The sequence below is a fragment of the Lycium barbarum genome, chromosome 6 (assembly GCF_019175385.1).
Source record: "Lycium barbarum isolate Lr01 chromosome 6, ASM1917538v2, whole genome shotgun sequence".
NCBI classification, from domain to species: Eukaryota; Viridiplantae; Streptophyta; class Magnoliopsida; order Solanales; family Solanaceae; genus Lycium; species Lycium barbarum.
Genome location: NC_083342.1, coordinates 132,695,096 through 132,712,593, shown reverse-complemented (window position 1 = coordinate 132,712,593; position 17,498 = coordinate 132,695,096). Strand labels below are relative to the sequence as shown.

Sequence of the window (17,498 nt, the reverse complement as noted above, 5' to 3'; positions counted from 1 at the left end):
TATAAGGTGACCAGATAGACACTTAAACTTACTCAAAGTGTATTTTTCAAGTTTTTCAGTTGTTTTGAAAACAAAAACTATATTTTTCAAACACTCACAATTTTCATGGCCAAACAAGCCCTAAATATATCACAAATTTTTTTTTTTTAAAATGCAAAAATAAGGCAAACGCATATACATGAGACTATAAATGTGCACTTAAACCAATAAATACTCGCTAATCGCAATTTTGCAGCTTTCAATTAACTCGGATTTTTTTTTTACACTTGAATAATTAAAAAATAATAACTTTAACCAATAAAAATCCTTAAAAAAAAAGAAATTTCAAATTAAGAAATTTCTAAGTTCAGTATTTCAAGTGTAAAAGAAATTTCAAATTAAGAAAACTGTAAAGCCGAGAAGAAAATCTTTAAAAAAAAGAAATTTCTTAATTTGAAATTTCTTTTTTTAAGGATTTTTATTGGTTAAAGTTATTGTTTTTTAATTATTCAAGTGTAAAAAAAAAACCGAGTTAATTGAAAGCTACAAAATTGCGATTAGCGAGTATTTATTGGTTTAAGTGCACATTTATAGTCTCATGTATATGCGTTTGCCTTATTTTTGCATTTTAAAAAAAATATTTTGTGATATATTTAGGGCTTGTTTGGCCATGAAAATTGTGAGTGTTTGAAAAATATAGTTTTTGTTTTCAAAACAACTGAAAAACTTGAAAAATACACTTTGAGTAAGTTTAAGTATCTATCTGGTCACCTTATAAGTTTATATGTCTATCTTACAAAACATGCCAAATTTAAGGGTTCATCTGGGTATTAAGCCATATCTATATCTATATATAATATAAAGCTAATCAATAAAGAGATATATGGCACCTCTCTTTGGCCAAGGATCATATTTATCTTTTTTCTCAATTTTTTGGTAATTTTCCCGATATCTCTATTTATTACTTATTATTGTAAAAGAATAAATGTATTAATTACCACCCCTCTATTTATTGCTACTATTCTTTAATGTTTATACTTATTTTTTAATTTTTATCCAAACAAAAAGCCACGGTTTTGATACGTTCATTACTGGTTGGACTAGACCCGTTGCTCTCTCAATTCCCATAACGGTTATACATGGGTAACTGATGGTGAGCATATTGACTTTTAAATGCCTCATTCAAGCAACCAAAAGATCATAAGCATTCTCAATATCTTATTCAATTTTGTTGAAGGTTGCGTGACTAGGGGGAGATGGATAAGAAGAAAAGAAAAGGGCTGCTAATTCTGTCAAAAATTGCAGGGTTAATAATGCCTCCAAATGTACTTTTGTTCTTTGGTTTGTTATCCTTTTTTTTTTTTTTTTGTTGGTAGGATAGAGTTATAGGGGAAGTGTTTTTACTCATTTGTTACTTCTAAATTAGTGGAAGGTAAATTTTGCTAGAGCTTTTTGGGTTCATGATGTATTTGAAGAAATCGTCACAAACCATGATCTTGATTCAAATTCTTGGGAACAACTGCAAATTGGAGTCAGTACACAGTTTTGCCATAGTGAAGCAATTGACCATAAACAAAGTAGAAAGAAGACATCCATCCAACGATTGCGTAGTTGTAAAATAGTAGCAGTGAAAAATTGGTGAACATGATACATCAACTTATCATTTAAATATCCTTAAAAATTTTCGTAAGTACGCTTTTCGAACGATATATACCTCTATCAGATCTATGCTTCTACTCTATTATTTTTCCTAGAGTACCCCGTCTATTTTTTAATTGATTTTTTCAGTCTCTGGACGACTCCAGCAGCAAGGACGAGAAACATGTAAGTCGGTTCTCAATTTTTCTATATTTGTACAGCTTCTACTATATTAATTATTTTGGTTAAATTTTGTTCTATTTAACGTTGATGTAGAGAGGCTGAAATAGGTGATGCACGCCGTAAATATCCTTCTACTCAATAGAACCTATTAAAATAATTTATTATATGTTAAGATGTAAAAGTTCTTTTCAATATTTTTCATGTATTTTAAAACTTTTTAGTCAAAAGTTGTGCTTTTAATTATTTAGATGTTACTTTAACATAAACTTTTATTTACATCAGATTATGTTCCGCAAATAAATAAGTTGAATTTTGAACCAACTTAAAATGATAACTTATACAAAAAAGGCAGTGGATTCTTGTTTTTGTTGGGGACATGAGATTAAGGAAGGAATATATCTTGATTTTACAAACCAAAAAAAAAAAAAAAATTGTTGGTCTTATTCTCTTAAATAAATTTGGGAAATAAATTGACGGTATTTGATTTCACTAGTTATTCTCCAATTCTTTTTGTGCTCTTTTTTAATTGTTGAATACTACTAATGTGTCATTGATTCGAAGCGCAACTAAAGCAAGAAAGGTTTGCCATTGAAGTTTAACTCTTATAATTATGCAAAATTCAAGTATTTCTAGAAGATTAAAAAAATTAAATTAGAGGAAAATATTTAAGCGTTAAAATATTTTTAATATTTAATAAATATTACTCCTATTATATATTTATTTAGGATTTTTTTGCGCGGATAAATTTACTAGTTATTGTAAAAGTAACGGCTCAGGCAATGAAATTGCACTTGTGAGGATAACAGATGGTAGTAATAAATGAGGAAACAAATATGGTAGTATAACGGAGGCAATGAAATGTCACAACCTGAGAGGGTAACCAATAGTAGCAGTAAATAAGGAAAACAAGTACTTTCATTTTATTCCCAAAAACAAAATCTCTCTTTGTGCACTATATAGCACTGACAACATTTGCGTAAACAACACTTAGTCCAGTTCATTAAGAAAGCCAAATATAGAGAACAAACAAGAAGGAAATGTAACTCTATGCTTTGAGTAGGATATATAAAAAGAAGAAGAGTTGGAAGAAGGGGAATGGAAGACGAGGAAAAAGCTAATTTCTCTTGATTGACCGGTAAGTAAAATTATGGGAATTAACTTTTACTTATTTGAAATTTGCAAATGTCCATATTATTATTTAACAATATTGCAATTATATAGTTGCCTTTTGAAAAGGTTAGAACCACGTGGGCATTTTTATTCTGCGTTTAATATTATATTAACTTTTACTCTTTTTTGGTTGTCAGAAGAGGCGAATCCGAGATTTAAACTTTATCGGTTCAATCTTAGGATTCTTCGCATTGAACATACTATATTTTTAAAGTTTATGGATTCATATCTACTATGTTATTATAATTTTAGTAATTTTTTACACTTAAATTTATGCTCGGCATTGAAAGTTTAGCATTTCATTAGTTTGATAATGCAAATATAATATTTCTTTCACGTACTAATTAATTGTAGTCTATGTTCCCACTCTATAAGAGTTTAGCTTGGTTATGTTTCAAAACTATATTACTTTTTGGATGCTAAATGCATATAGATGGACTTTCCTTATATGATTTTTTTTGGTCGACTTCTTACTTTGTTGTAGTGTGTTGTTTGCTATCTTCCGGATGTTATTGGTTTACTACGAATTAATCAAATCTCTGCCAAACTTGAGTTACAACAGAGTATAACTTTTGTAACAAGTTTAAGACTATCAGTTATTCTTTAATGTGTGTCTTGCTGAAATTTTCTTAATTAGTTAATAAAATAAGGTTTAAAATTTGATATAGAAAAGTTCTGATTCTATATCTTAAATTTTTTTTTTTTTTTTTTTTTTATGATTTGATCAATATATATAATTGATTTTTGTAAGCACGTGCCTGGAAAATTTTACTATCTCTTTTATCTCAACAATAGTTATAACTAATTCATTTTTAAATTCATGAATATCTTTTCTGTGAATAACTTGTGTTTCTTTGGATAAATATACTGGTGATTAATTAAACCTTACAACTTGCGAATATAAAATAATAGCAGTTATACTAGTGAAGTAGTAATGATAATTTCGCATTATTTAGTTACTTTCGTGCTTTCTTTTTTAGACTTTGAAGCACATTCCAGTATATAATGTTAAGAATTTATATTTATTTACACTATATAGAAGCACGAGTTGGGTCCTTCTTCGTGGTCCGTTGATGGGCTCCATAAAAAAAAATATTTGGGCCTCATATTAAACAGGCCCTAAAAAAAAATTGTGAATCCCATATATATTAAACAACAACTAATATTTAAAAAAAAAAATTGTGGGCCCCATATTAAACACCAACTAGTATTATAAAAAAAAAAGTGGTACCCACCACATCCAAACTCACGGGAAAAAAAAGTGGACCCTATATTAACAAAATCAAGCAATATTAATTAAAAAAAATGAATCTCATATTAAAAAAACAAACAATGTTAAAAAAAAGTGCTTAGAAAATCAAACAATTAAACCAATAATGATGGACTCATTGCCACATGCGTATCAGCCCATTAGTGGGAGCAAATGAAATTATTGTACAGCAACATACTTAAAATACTTATATATTAAAATAAGATAGAATTTAATTACTTTTTCATTTTTTTCTTACTCTAATAAATGTGAAAAGAGATTAATATCAAATGGAGATCAAATAATGAATAAGGTAAATTAGTCAAATTATAATTCTAATTCACGTTTCCTTAAAAAACCATGCAAAAGACAACATGACAAGTAAAATGAGTTAAACCGAGAATATTTACCAAAAATTAAAAATAGCATTTCTTCGTTTAAATAGAAAGTTAATTTCTACTTTGTTTCGTTTAAAACATGTAAAATTAATTTAATAATTTGAATTAGAATTATCCAAATCAAAATTTGATAAAAAATAATAAGTATTTTACACTTTTAAATTAATCGAATTAAAATTGAAAGTATCAACTGATGCTTAAATATTGCTATTATTTTATCTCAAATAGAGGAAAATAATTTTCTTTTAAACAAGTTTTCTGTTTTAAAAAGTATTAATAAATTTTCGTAGCAAACACGAATAAAATAAAGTTTTAGGTACGGAGCACAAACTACAATGTTATATTAATCGTATTTTGAACATAGAATATATATATATATATATATATATATATATTATCACTATCTAAACACAACTACATATACATACATACACTATAATACGAAATGTTGGGCCTCTGCGCAGCAGTAGCATAAACCATCTAGTTACATTTTATAAACTAGCACGGTAAAAAGTATTTGACTCGCTCAATGATTAAATTCAACAGGTTTCCGACCATCTTTGTTAAGCTTATCATCATCTCGTGCTTTGTGTATATATTAATTAACCTCATTAGATTTATAAAATAATATTTGGATATTAAGAATATTCTTAGCTTCAAATCCGTATACTTTCAGTTTCAACTTATAATCCACTACCTAATTTTGTTTTATTTTAAACATAGTTAATTTTTATATAATTTATATAGTAGGTGATTTCTTTAAAAACATGTAAAGAAAGAAAAATAATTTCAATAAAATTGATCTATATCTGTGCTTGATGCAGTGGCGGATCCAGAATTTTAAGGTCGTGGGTGCTCATTTCCTTTAACATAAAGTTGCTATCAATCACATAGTCGAAGTGAGCAACTATTCAACGCTACAGTGAAAAAAATTAAAGAAAAACTATGATTAATATTATCATTACCGGGAAAATACTTCTAATCACAATGAAAACTACTGTATAAAATATCATGATTAAAAAAAGACTTCTAATCACAAGTCACAATTATGCTTGCCGACTTTTTATATGTTGAAAACGATGAATGATAGCATCATGCTAACAATTGCGAGTATCTTAGGTTCTTCGTAACAAACTAAACAAAGAAATAACAACAATAATTCAATGAATTTGTTTTACAAAACATAGGCAATAGGCATTGTGAAAACCCATTAACCCAACGATAAGAATTGCAAAACCCAAAATTCTAATCTATCACGTGTTATACTTATACCCAAAATCTCTAGCTTATAATCAAAATGCTAAATCTTATTACCTTATTTCTTGTATTTTAATTTTGAGATTTTTGGAGAGGATAATAAAACTTGCTAGTTGTTGTGTATCGTCGTTCCTTTTCTTTTTCCAGTTTCTTTCTACGACCAAGAAAGGGAAGCCAATTAGGGGTTTCTTTGTCTTTATACTTTCTAGAAAGCCTACTAATTTTTTATAAATTACTAATTAGTGAAATGAAATATTGGAAGGTAGAAAAAACAATAAAGAAAAGGTAAGCATTTTGTATAATCCATAAAAGAAGAGTCAACGTTTTTTTATTAAAAAAAAAAAAAAGAAGCTCTGTTATTTTCAATAAAATAAAATAGGAAAATTTTGTTTGTCATTTAAACAAATGAAGTGCAGCGGTGGTTCGAACCCTCACCATAAGTCTTGGGCGCGCTAAAATTCATTCTCAAAGCCAAAGCACCCATATATATATCTTAAGTCTGTACGACTTATTACTTGTAGCAACTAAGGAATATGAGAGGAATTGCCATCAATGATTCACAAGAAGGAAAGAGTTTCAACGAGTTGATGAAAGATCCTATTCATCATAATGACTTCGCCTCCGAATTACATGAATGCATTCACTAAAACGCTGTTGAATTATACTTCATCATCAATTATATGATCGGATTCCTTGTTCAAGCAAAATTCAACAGAAAGTAGGGAAAATCATTTGCGTTTGAAGCACGCAAATAGATAATAAGTTTATACTTTGAACACCGTAGAGCCTGTTACTTATGGTTATTGTTGGCATAAAGAATCTAGCATATGGTAGAAATACTTGAACTTGGGGCTTACCCAAAGCTGGGCTTACCCGTGTTTGAAGCCTATCAGGCAATGAAAATTTATAGGATAGGGGAGGTGAATGATTTGTAATTAATTTGAAGGACACCAATCTTAAAAATAAATTTTGTAACTGAACATCATTGCAAACGGCTCAATTTTGGTTTTCTTTAAGAAATTAAAGCAAATGGGCAGGAATTTAATAGCCAAATTGTTTTTTTTTTGTCTTTTGTTTTTGAGTTACTCTTAACTAGTGAATATGGCCGCGCTTCGCGCGGTTATTAAAGAAATTTAATATATGTGACTAAAGAATTATTTTTGTGAGTCTTATATTAAAAATATCTATCTTTACTTTTGATCAGTTTATCTCTCTACATATCACAATAGAAATAATGTTGGTTGTTCCTTGATATAATTGTATTTCTCAGGTTTGATTGCTCTTCTTTCATATCCTTAAGCCTCACTTAACTGTTGTTACATTTGTCAAAATTGCATGATAAACAATTCAATTTATAGAAAAAATGAACTTTAAAATAAATACTACTATATTTCATATAAGATACTGAATGAAAAATTCCACACAACATATAATTTTTTGTAATGTATTATTGTAATTTTTTAATGATCTTGTGGTACTTACAATATTAATTCAAGAATAGTAAATATCAGAAAATTCAACACAAGTTCAAACAATTAATTTTATATTCGTTCATAAGATCTATATTATATTTCAAAGAAAATTACATAACCCCATCATTTCTTAAAGTGAAAGAGGAAAAAGCAAAAGTTACTAATTTGCACTTAATAGTGCTTAGGCCATCTATTTTAAAAAGAATCCTTAGTCAGGCCCTTTCTAATATGTTCGAGCGAATTCACAAGTACAAATGATACTCTTATGTGATGATATAATTTGAAATTCTACAAAAAAATTAATAATATGAATATATACTTTCAGTGTAAAAGTGTCACCTCACTTTGGTTACGACCAGCTTTATATAGATGTACATTTTTTCTTTCAATGTATTTCTCCCATATCCGTATCTTAACATTCTTTTTTCCTAATTCTACTCAAATAAAAAATGTTCCTTCTTTTCCGCATCATAACTTATTGCATATAAAATCTCAAAATCTATGTCCTATTCTCCAAAGGTAATGCTAATATGCTACCATTTAGACTCTTATTTCTTCTCCATATAAAGTCAAAGAGCAAACTAAGGAAAATGGATCATACATATACTTACAATTAGAATATCTATCTGATTTGCTTCCACTACAAAGAATTCCTCCAATATTATATGTACGAAAAAACTGAAATTAATTAGTAGTATATATGTTCTAGAAAGTTGGCGGTAACTGCCGCTTTCAACTTATAATCTCCCAATGTCAACTTATAATCTCCCAATGTCACAGGCGTTACCTTCTCCTTATTTTGTTGTTGCTTTACATCTTTCTTCAAAGTAAAAATTAAGGACTATGAAATTTTATCAGAGAAGAGTTAGGAGTCTTAACATCAATTCAAGCGAATTGAAGGCAGAGTTACGCTGGATTTTATGATTGTACCAAAGGTAAACCAATTTAATAGTATAGAGCATCTTTACGCTGGAAAGAGGTACTATATATATTCACAGGAATCGAAATTATTAAATAGGCAGTCCAAAGAGCCATTATTTTCTTTCACAGTGCACGTGACACGCAATTTTCCAAACCCCACTCCCATGATTATTCTCATTTTGAAGTGAATGGAGAGATTAGAGATGGATCACTATAGAAAGACTCAATAACACAAATCATTAATATAAATTATCATCCTGTATAAAAAAAGTCGACCAAATCAAGAAATTGAGCAATCCCTAATTTAAACCACTACAAAATTTGCAAGAACGTTTAGTTTAAGAACCCTATATATATCACACAAAGAAAAACCAGAAAAGAAATTTTCTCTAATTCAGCATGAATGATGGATAGCCAAGAATACTCTATACCTGGCAAAACTTTCTCATGGGATAAAGAATCATAGTTATTATTTTCTGATGCATGGGCTTTTGGCTTTGTCCATATACAACACACACACACAAAAGCAAAAAAAAAAAAAAAAAATGACTTGGAAGTGAAAGGTGTGTACGAACTACAAAGTAATACCGGATCAATTTTGTTAGATAAAAGCTTGCCAAGCTATCTCGGGAATTCAATATAAAGATAATTATTATAATATCATCATCATCTAAGTCTCCTCCAAACACAAATATAGTCTGCTTATGTACAAGTGTGGATAATGAATATTTGTTGAAACATTTGTTTTTTACTCTAATTTCAACATATAATAAGTAATGTTAAGAAAAGGATTTGGAAACTAACCACACTGTAGCTGGGATGAAACCATAGACCACTATATATAGTTAGATGGAAATTGAACGATCAAGTAGAGAATTGTAAAGAACAAAAAATAAATACTAACAAATTAGATACAATTAATACTCATGATTTTATAATTACTTCCATAAACGGTTGCAAAAATGATACAAAGAGCTTTATTTTATACCTTTCTTTGTCATTAAAGCTGCTTCTTATATCCAATTAAATTGAATCTCTTCCTCTTCATTATTTAAGACTCATTATCGTATATAGTGAAAGATATAATGAGTCTGTCGTGGTCTGGTTCTTTATTGCGTTCATTTATGATATGAGCTAATGAAAGGAAGAGTTACACCCATTTGTATAAAATTGTTACAGCCGTTATAACCATTACATTTTTTCTTTAGGAAGAGGCAATTGTTTAATAGGAAAAATGAAGATAAAAGGCCAAAAAATGAGAAAAAAGATAAATGGCTTTCTTGATCATCTAGGGTGCCACATCACCTCTCTTATGCCTAGCTTTATATTATATATAGATTCTTTAAAAAACAAATAAAAAAAGAAGATAAGAATATGAACTGAACAATCCAAAGGAGGTCAGAAGACATTTGAGTCCGGAGCCAAAATGGCATATTTTTACAGCAATTAGACCAAAATAGGCTGTCTTTTTTTTTTTATACCCAAATGGGTATTTCGTTGATCATTCAACGAAATACCCCAGTTACTGTTCATAGCAGCAACTCTTTTTTTTTTTTTTTTTTTTTTTTTTTTGCTATTTCGTGGATTGTTCCACGAAATAGCTTTTTTTTAAAATTTTTTTTGCATTTCGTGGAACAATCCACGAAATAGCTTTTTTTTTTTTTTTTTTTAATTTCGTGAAAAAAATGATTTTGTTTTTTACATATCATGACACAATCCACGAAATAGATGTTTTTTTTATTATATTTCGTGAATAAAAAAAGAAATAGGAAATTATAATTTTTTTTTTGTTTTTGCATTTCGTGTATTAAAAAACGAAATAGGAAAATAAAAAATAGGAATATATATATATATATATATATATTTCATTCATGTACCAATGAAATAGGATGAATATATATATATATTTTTGTGTTTCATTTATAAAAACATTTATATATTCACGAAATAAAAAAAAATCTTATTTCGTTTTTTAATAAACGAAAAAAAAAATAGTTGTAAAGTCAAGACATAACTTTATTTTAAATATAAATATAATTCTAAAAAATATAGGGAGAAAAACTAGTTGTAAAGTCGTCAAACTTTAGATGGTCATAACTTTGTGCTCGGACGTCCGATTTACGCGATTTTTTTTTTGATTTTGGGTATTTTTCCGAGATCTATGCACACAAACGGCCGTAAGGCGGTTTGGCCGAGCTGATTTTTAAAAAAACGCCTTTTATCACATTCAATTTCAATTTTTCCCCAAATTGGCATGAAATTTTCAGTTTTATTTACTTATAAGATGATGATACGCAATAGATTTCAACGTAAAAATCCAGGGATAATGTATCTGTGAATGTCAATTTCACTTCTGCGGTTTCAATTTTTGAAAATAAAGCTGACTAATTTTCTCGATATATAAAGTTGACTAAAATAACCTTACAGTTAAACACTAAGTTTTTGAAAAATATATTTAAAAAAAAATAAAAAATGGCTTTTAATCAATTTGGAATATATATATATATATATATATATATATATATAAGATCAATTTCAAAAATATATAAAAAAACTATTTTCTTTTTATATTTCGTGGATTGTTCCACGAAATGCAAAATAAAAAATAAAAAAAAAACAGTTTTAAATTAAAAAATAAAACAGTTTCGTTAATATAAATAAAACTGTTTTTTTTTTTTTTTTGCATTTCGTGGAACAATCCACGAAATATGTTTTTTTTTTATTTTTTATTTTGCATTTCGTGGAACAATCCACGAAATATTTCATTACATGAATGATCTATATATATATATATATATATATATATATATATTTATATAAACGAAATGAAAATAAAATTATTTTCCTATTTCGTTTTTTAATACACGAAATGCAAAATATATATATATATATGTATATAATTTCCTATTTCGTTTTTTTATTCACTAAATACAAAAAAAAAAAAAAAAACTTATTTCGTTCATTAGATTACGAAATGCAAAAAAAAATAAAAAAACAAATCAATTTCCTTCATTAATACACGAAATAATATATATATATATATATATATATATATATTTTCCAATTTCCTTTTTATACGAACGAAATTAGAAAAAAATTTATCCTATTTCGTTTTTTAATACACGAAATGCAAAAACAAAAAAAAAATTATAATTTCCTATTTCTTTTTTTATTCACGAAATAAAATAAAAAAATATTTATTTCGTGGATTGTGTCATGATATGTAAAAAAAAAATCTTTTTTTTCACGAAATTAAAAAAAAAAAAAAAAAAAGAAGCTATTTCGTGGATTGTTCCACGAAATGCAAATTTTTTTTTAAAAAAAAAGCTATTTCGTGGAACAATCCACGAAATAGCAAAAAAAAAAAAAAAAAAAAAAAAAAAAAAGTTGCTGCTATGAACAGTAACTGGGGTATTTCGTTGAATGATCAACGAAATACCCATTTGGGTATAAAAAAAAAAAGACAGCCTATTTTGGTCTAATTGCTGTAAAAATATGCCATTTTGGCTCCGGACTCGAAGACATTTTCTAGTGGTTAGATGACAAAAAAAGTGCCCATAAACTTGAGCAATAATTATTTTGGTGGTTAAGAAGCTTGGGAGTTATGAATGTAATTAATTAGTACCGATTAAAAAGTAGAGGTTATGAAAATTAAGGAGTGTGGGTTATGGAGATGATTTTTTTAAGATGCACTAGTCAAACAAAGGAGAAAAAAGATAAATAGAAATGGTGGCTATAGAAAGGTGTCACATTACCTTGTCTATGTCTATCTTTATTATATATAAATATAGATAGATTGCAACTGGCTTTTAAGAAAATTAATTGTATAAATATTTTACATCTCAAGTAAATAAAACTTGATCTCTAAATTTAATTATCAGCTGAAATTAATTCGATGAACTCAACCTCTTAATTAATGAATTCAAAATCATTTTCCGTCAAATTAGCCATTTTATTTTCACATTTATCTTTGGGGTACTACGATACAAATAAAGTTGACAAATTAGTATCGTAGAGAGATCTTGGTCATATTTTGTTACAATTCTTTATAATGCATTTGAAAATTGATGCCCTTAATTATCATTGTCGAGCACATCATGTTAGCGCAATTGAAGCATGTAGATCTGAATAAATAAAAAATGCACGTGTTTCACCTGTTTTGAGAGATTTGGTGAGTTGCTTAGAGTGAATTGTCTGTGGTTAGGCAGACAATGCAATATTCACGTGGTTCCCTACTTTGCAAATGTAACTGAAGAGAGTAATGCAAATGTATGGATATTTTAGGGTTTTTAATATAATGCATCCTATATATTATCTTAAACGAAAAAAATTGAAGAGTTGTCCTACTTGCATCTTATTATAATTAATGAGTTCGACTAAAATTAGTATTTTCGGCAGGCAACATATAGATAGATAGATATGTAAATTCATAATTTAAGAATTACATGTGTGTTCGATACTAAAAAACCTTATATATTTATCCAATAAAGTGTAAATCTGAATTTGCCTATGGCTATGGTCCATATATAGGACGAAGAGAATATAAAAACTTATCTTTTACGATCCACGTCTATCACATGTGTCTTGAAGGAGGTACGTGAAGAGAAATAAAATTAGCAAAAGATGCAAAAGTATCGAGGAAAATTCAAGTTGCACAAGATTTCTGTTCTTATTTTTGTTGTTACTTTTGTTTGTGGAGGCTTGGGGTATATCGAGTGTAGGAACGAAACGTCTAAAGGATATCAATCTTTATACATCTAGGATGTAAAACGTAGCTCTAGTACTAGTAAAGCAACATCCAATACTTAATATATTTGGGAAAAAATGTAAAAAGAATAATATTCTTATACAAAAAGAAGATAAGGATATTAAGTTGTACAAAACATATAAAATAGTATATTAACTTTTGCGTCTCATAGATGATTTTTCATTTGCATACACAGAGAAAATGCAAATTAGATTAAATGTTCGTTGTACCGAACATATAAGCAGAGGGCGTTGATCAATTATTTTATCTCGTAGGTGCGTAAACTTCTTTTACGGGGCATGCATGCATGAACTGTAACAAATAATGTACATCATTAATTATTAACATATCTACTCAGGCACTCAATTCATTATCATTATACAAATACCACAATGTTCAGAGTGACCACATTCAGTAGTCATAGCTAAATCTTTTGACCATGAGCTTATTTATTATGACCTTAATTAGCTAAATGAAGATTGAAGACTATAATTCATGTCGCTCTTTTTTTTTCTACTGTCTTAAACGTTACTGACGATCCCACCAAGAATTTACTTGTCTCCACTGTAAATGTATCGTAACGCATGAAAAACTCCACCACCAACAACCTGCATACATAAGTTGAGAATTCAAATCACATGAGAGATAAATAAAAGTTAATAATCCCTATAGTGTACAGATTTACGTTATCTTAGCTTTTACACGTAACAATAGAACAACATGTAAACCTTCGTGTCACGTATCATATATATGGTAATTACATGAGAAGTAGCATGATAATCCGTTATAATACATCAAGTTAAGTTGATGGGTAAAGTAAAGCGGTATAAAACTTAATCCTCATTCAAAAGTGATGGAAATTTTAACTTATATGCAGGGAAAGTATATGTACAGAAATTTTATACCTTACCTGTTGTAGCAGGTGACCCACCTTATTTCTAAACCAGAATTATACAATAGTGCAATAATCTACGTTATCTTTACATAACAAAATAATAACATGTAACCTTCTTATCAAGTATGTTACGGTAATGACTTGGGAAGTTGAGTTATAATTTGTTATAATCGATCAAAATTCGCTCAGATGGTGTATAAGTTCTTTATTTTTATTTTTTTAACTGCATGCAACTTGAACTTATTCGGAAGTCTGTGACGGATATTTTAATGTGTACATACTGAGAGTACATAAAGAAATTCTACACTATTTACCCTTTATAATAGGTAATCTACCTTATGTTGACCAGTCTAGATGGTTAGCAAGTAACTATGGTTGAGAATATTTAGTTAATGAGTTAGGTGTCAAACTAACGAAGTCGGTTAAAAGTAAATATAAAGTCATGTACACCTCACTGTAAAGCAAGTAGTTCATTTGAGATATTTTAAAAGCAATTTAATATTTTTCTCTCTATAACTGTTTCCTCTCCTCTTCTTTCTTTCATTTTCTCCTCTACTTGACTGATTGACAGACTCCCTTAATGGAGCTATCACCCTATTCTCATATAATTAATCGTACTTTATATCGACACTTACCTCACATAGTAAATAGTGTAAAGTTTGTTCTTTAGCCAGTATATATAATTAAACTAACCTGCATAACAGCACAACCAGATCTCTCCCCGCGCATTGTTTGTTATCCACTGTAGGATGATCAATCTCCCTAGCATTTGACCAATAAACATACCTTAACAATTTTTCTCCATCACCCATGAACCTCTCTGGCATAAATTCTTCAGGTTTTTCAAAAATCTTTGGATCCTTTGTAGCAAAAGTTTGATACCCAAATATCATTTCACCTTTCTTGATTAAGAAAGTTGAATCATGGCTTTGGACCATTATATCTTCTTTGGCTTTACCATACTGGAAAGGGACAGGGGGTTCAATTCTTAGTACTTCATACACTGTTGACTTAGTCAAACGCATCTTGTTGACTGCTGATAGAGTGATGGACCCACCTTCTTCCTTGATTGTCGTCCTGATTTCATTTGCTAGCCTAGTGTGTAAGCTCTTTCCTCCACTTGCGACCCACTTGATCAGTGACGGGAACAAAACTTTCATCCCACCATAAGCATTGAACCCTACAAGTTGACGTGGCAAAATTAATCAATCCGTCCAACTCATCTAAGTTTAAACAAGTCGGATCATGATTTAATCGTTGATTTGACCAAGAGAGTTGAATTTGAAATGAACCGTTAATTTTTTTGCTAGAAACATATCAAAATAGTGTAACTCAACTGATCAAAATGCAATTCAAACTCAAACATACAATGACTATTTTGGATATTGAGAATTATGTAAATTAGAAAGAATTTAAGCAAAATATATTACTACACTTTAAAAAAGAGAGATCTTAACATTTTTATCCTGATGGACAAATTTTTATTAGATGTCTAGTCGAAATTGTTTGTAGTCGTCCCCAGTACATATTCAGTATATGACAAAGTGTATAATGCATAGACTAAGATTATACCCAAATTAAAAATTTATAAAAAATAAAAATTAGAGTTATTCTTCGTTATAAAAAAGTAAAGGGAAGGTTGGGTCACGCTGAACGACTTGGGTTATGACTCGATGTTTGACTCATTTAACCTAATCCATTTTGATCGGATCAAGCTTTGAGTGAGTTTAATTATTACATTTCCTATTTTTTAACCATTTTGACTTGCCCAAATTTAACATACCTGCAAGAAAAACTAAGTTGTGGCAAGCTTCATCTCTTTTGATCCCACTCTTCTCAACTTCATTCAGTATACTTCCAGCATGCTCACTAAAAGCATCATAAAGCTTCTGGTAATGCGATCTCACCAGAAAAAACGGCAATTGGAAAGTATGTAAGATTAAATCTTCCAGAAAGTTGGGTACAAATTTTAGACCAAGAGTAACCAATGGAGCTAGTTGAGGCAAAATCCATAAATCAAAAGATTTTGCTCCATTAGAGCCAAGATTTGTGTCATGGGGACTTGTGTTGTCACACAACAAACGAAAAACAAAGTCGAATGACATTGCGTCGCTAATGTTGTTGAAATTCGCTTTCCCATTTTTGGACATTTCATTTTCAAGATTTTGAAACATGGCAGAAACGGAAGTTTTAAATAAAGGAATAAATTGATTATGAAATTTGTAGATTAAAGATAAATAGACCCCTTTAAGTGTAGCATGTTTTGGTTCTGAAGAATCAAGAAAAGCACAAGGACGATATCCACCGAAGAAATCAGTTGATGGCATGAAAGTGCCATCAAGAACGTTCTTTTTTTCAACTTTTGAGTTGTCGAAAAGAAGAGGAAAACTTATAGCATCGAGGAGAACGATGACTTTGGGGTCTTTAGAAATAAATGAACCTGGTGGCATGTTGGTTCTGAATACAGTAGAATTATATTTTTGCGATTTTGTACGAAAGAATTCGTCTTGGCCAAGGTTGTAGTAATACTCGTATCTATCTTTCATGGCTCCAAAGAATGGGGAACCATAGTCACCTGGAATTTCTCGAACTGGAAGTTTGGAATTAGAAGACTCATCGATTGAAGATGTGGAAAATGAAGACATTTTTTGTTACTCCTTTAAAGATTTTGAAAATTGTAATGTGTGCTGAATTTGGGAGAACTAATCTACACAACGTTCTTATTTATAAAAAATGACAAGGAATGGATATATTAAAAAACCTTTGATACAGTACCCGATGGGCTGGAGGTGGCATGAGGGGCATGTTATGGGCGCGATTCACGTTGTTAAATTATTTAATCTTTATAATTAGTAGTGTTGGCTAAGTAACAGAGATAATTACTTAACAATTCATTTAATATCATAAAAAAAATATTATTTCCGTCTCAATTTATGTAAAGTTAGGGAATCAAACAATTCTTTGTTTGACTATAATTTTCTCAAACTTCATAAAAGTAGTCATTAGCTATGTGGGTTTGTAGTACTTTTTATACAATTTTCAGATATGTAAATTTTATTTTAAAATAAATGAAGAATCTATACCTGAATTCATAGTCAAAATTAATTGTTTTGTGCAATATTTCGAACACCTTCACATAAATTGGGACAAATGAAGTATCATGTGCAACACCAATTCTCCTTCATTTCCCCTAATGACTTTTTATTAGGTTTAAGAAAAGGTAAGTACTTTTTCCTTACAAAAATTAATTTAATGATTTTTTTTGTAATATTTAAATAAAATTGGATGACTTTTTTCATTGCAAAAAACATAATTCAAATAAGTTTTTGATCAATTGAAGTGAATTGAATGATGATCCATATAAATAATTCTATATTTTCATAGAGTATACGATACTTCGTTGAGGTTGGGTTAGGGGCAGGATTTGGCAGGGTTCACGTGGTTATTATAAATATACAAATACAATGAGGAAATTCTTTTTTTTAATCTAGACAATTACTGCTGTTTATGTCTTAAATTTCATAATTAGCCTTTTTGAGAAAGAAATATCAATTGATACTTGATTACGCGACTCTCCGTTAGAGTCTTT

General features: G+C 28.9%; 1 protein-coding gene across 1 annotated transcript; it reads right to left on the bottom strand.

Annotated features, from left to right (window-relative positions):
- Positions 1 to 13,352: 13,352 nt before the first annotated feature.
- On the bottom strand, positions 13,353 to 16,625 carry LOC132599122 (allene oxide synthase 3-like). Its single transcript, XM_060312346.1, has 3 exons — positions 15,693 to 16,625; positions 14,603 to 15,089; positions 13,353 to 13,622 (listed from the first exon to the last, which is right to left on the bottom strand). Exons 1-3 carry the CDS (start codon positions 16,552 to 16,554, stop codon positions 13,508 to 13,510), a joined length of 1,464 nt encoding a protein of 487 aa, XP_060168329.1. The 5' UTR covers positions 16,555 to 16,625; the 3' UTR covers positions 13,353 to 13,507.
- Positions 16,626 to 17,498: the final 873 nt, after the last annotated feature.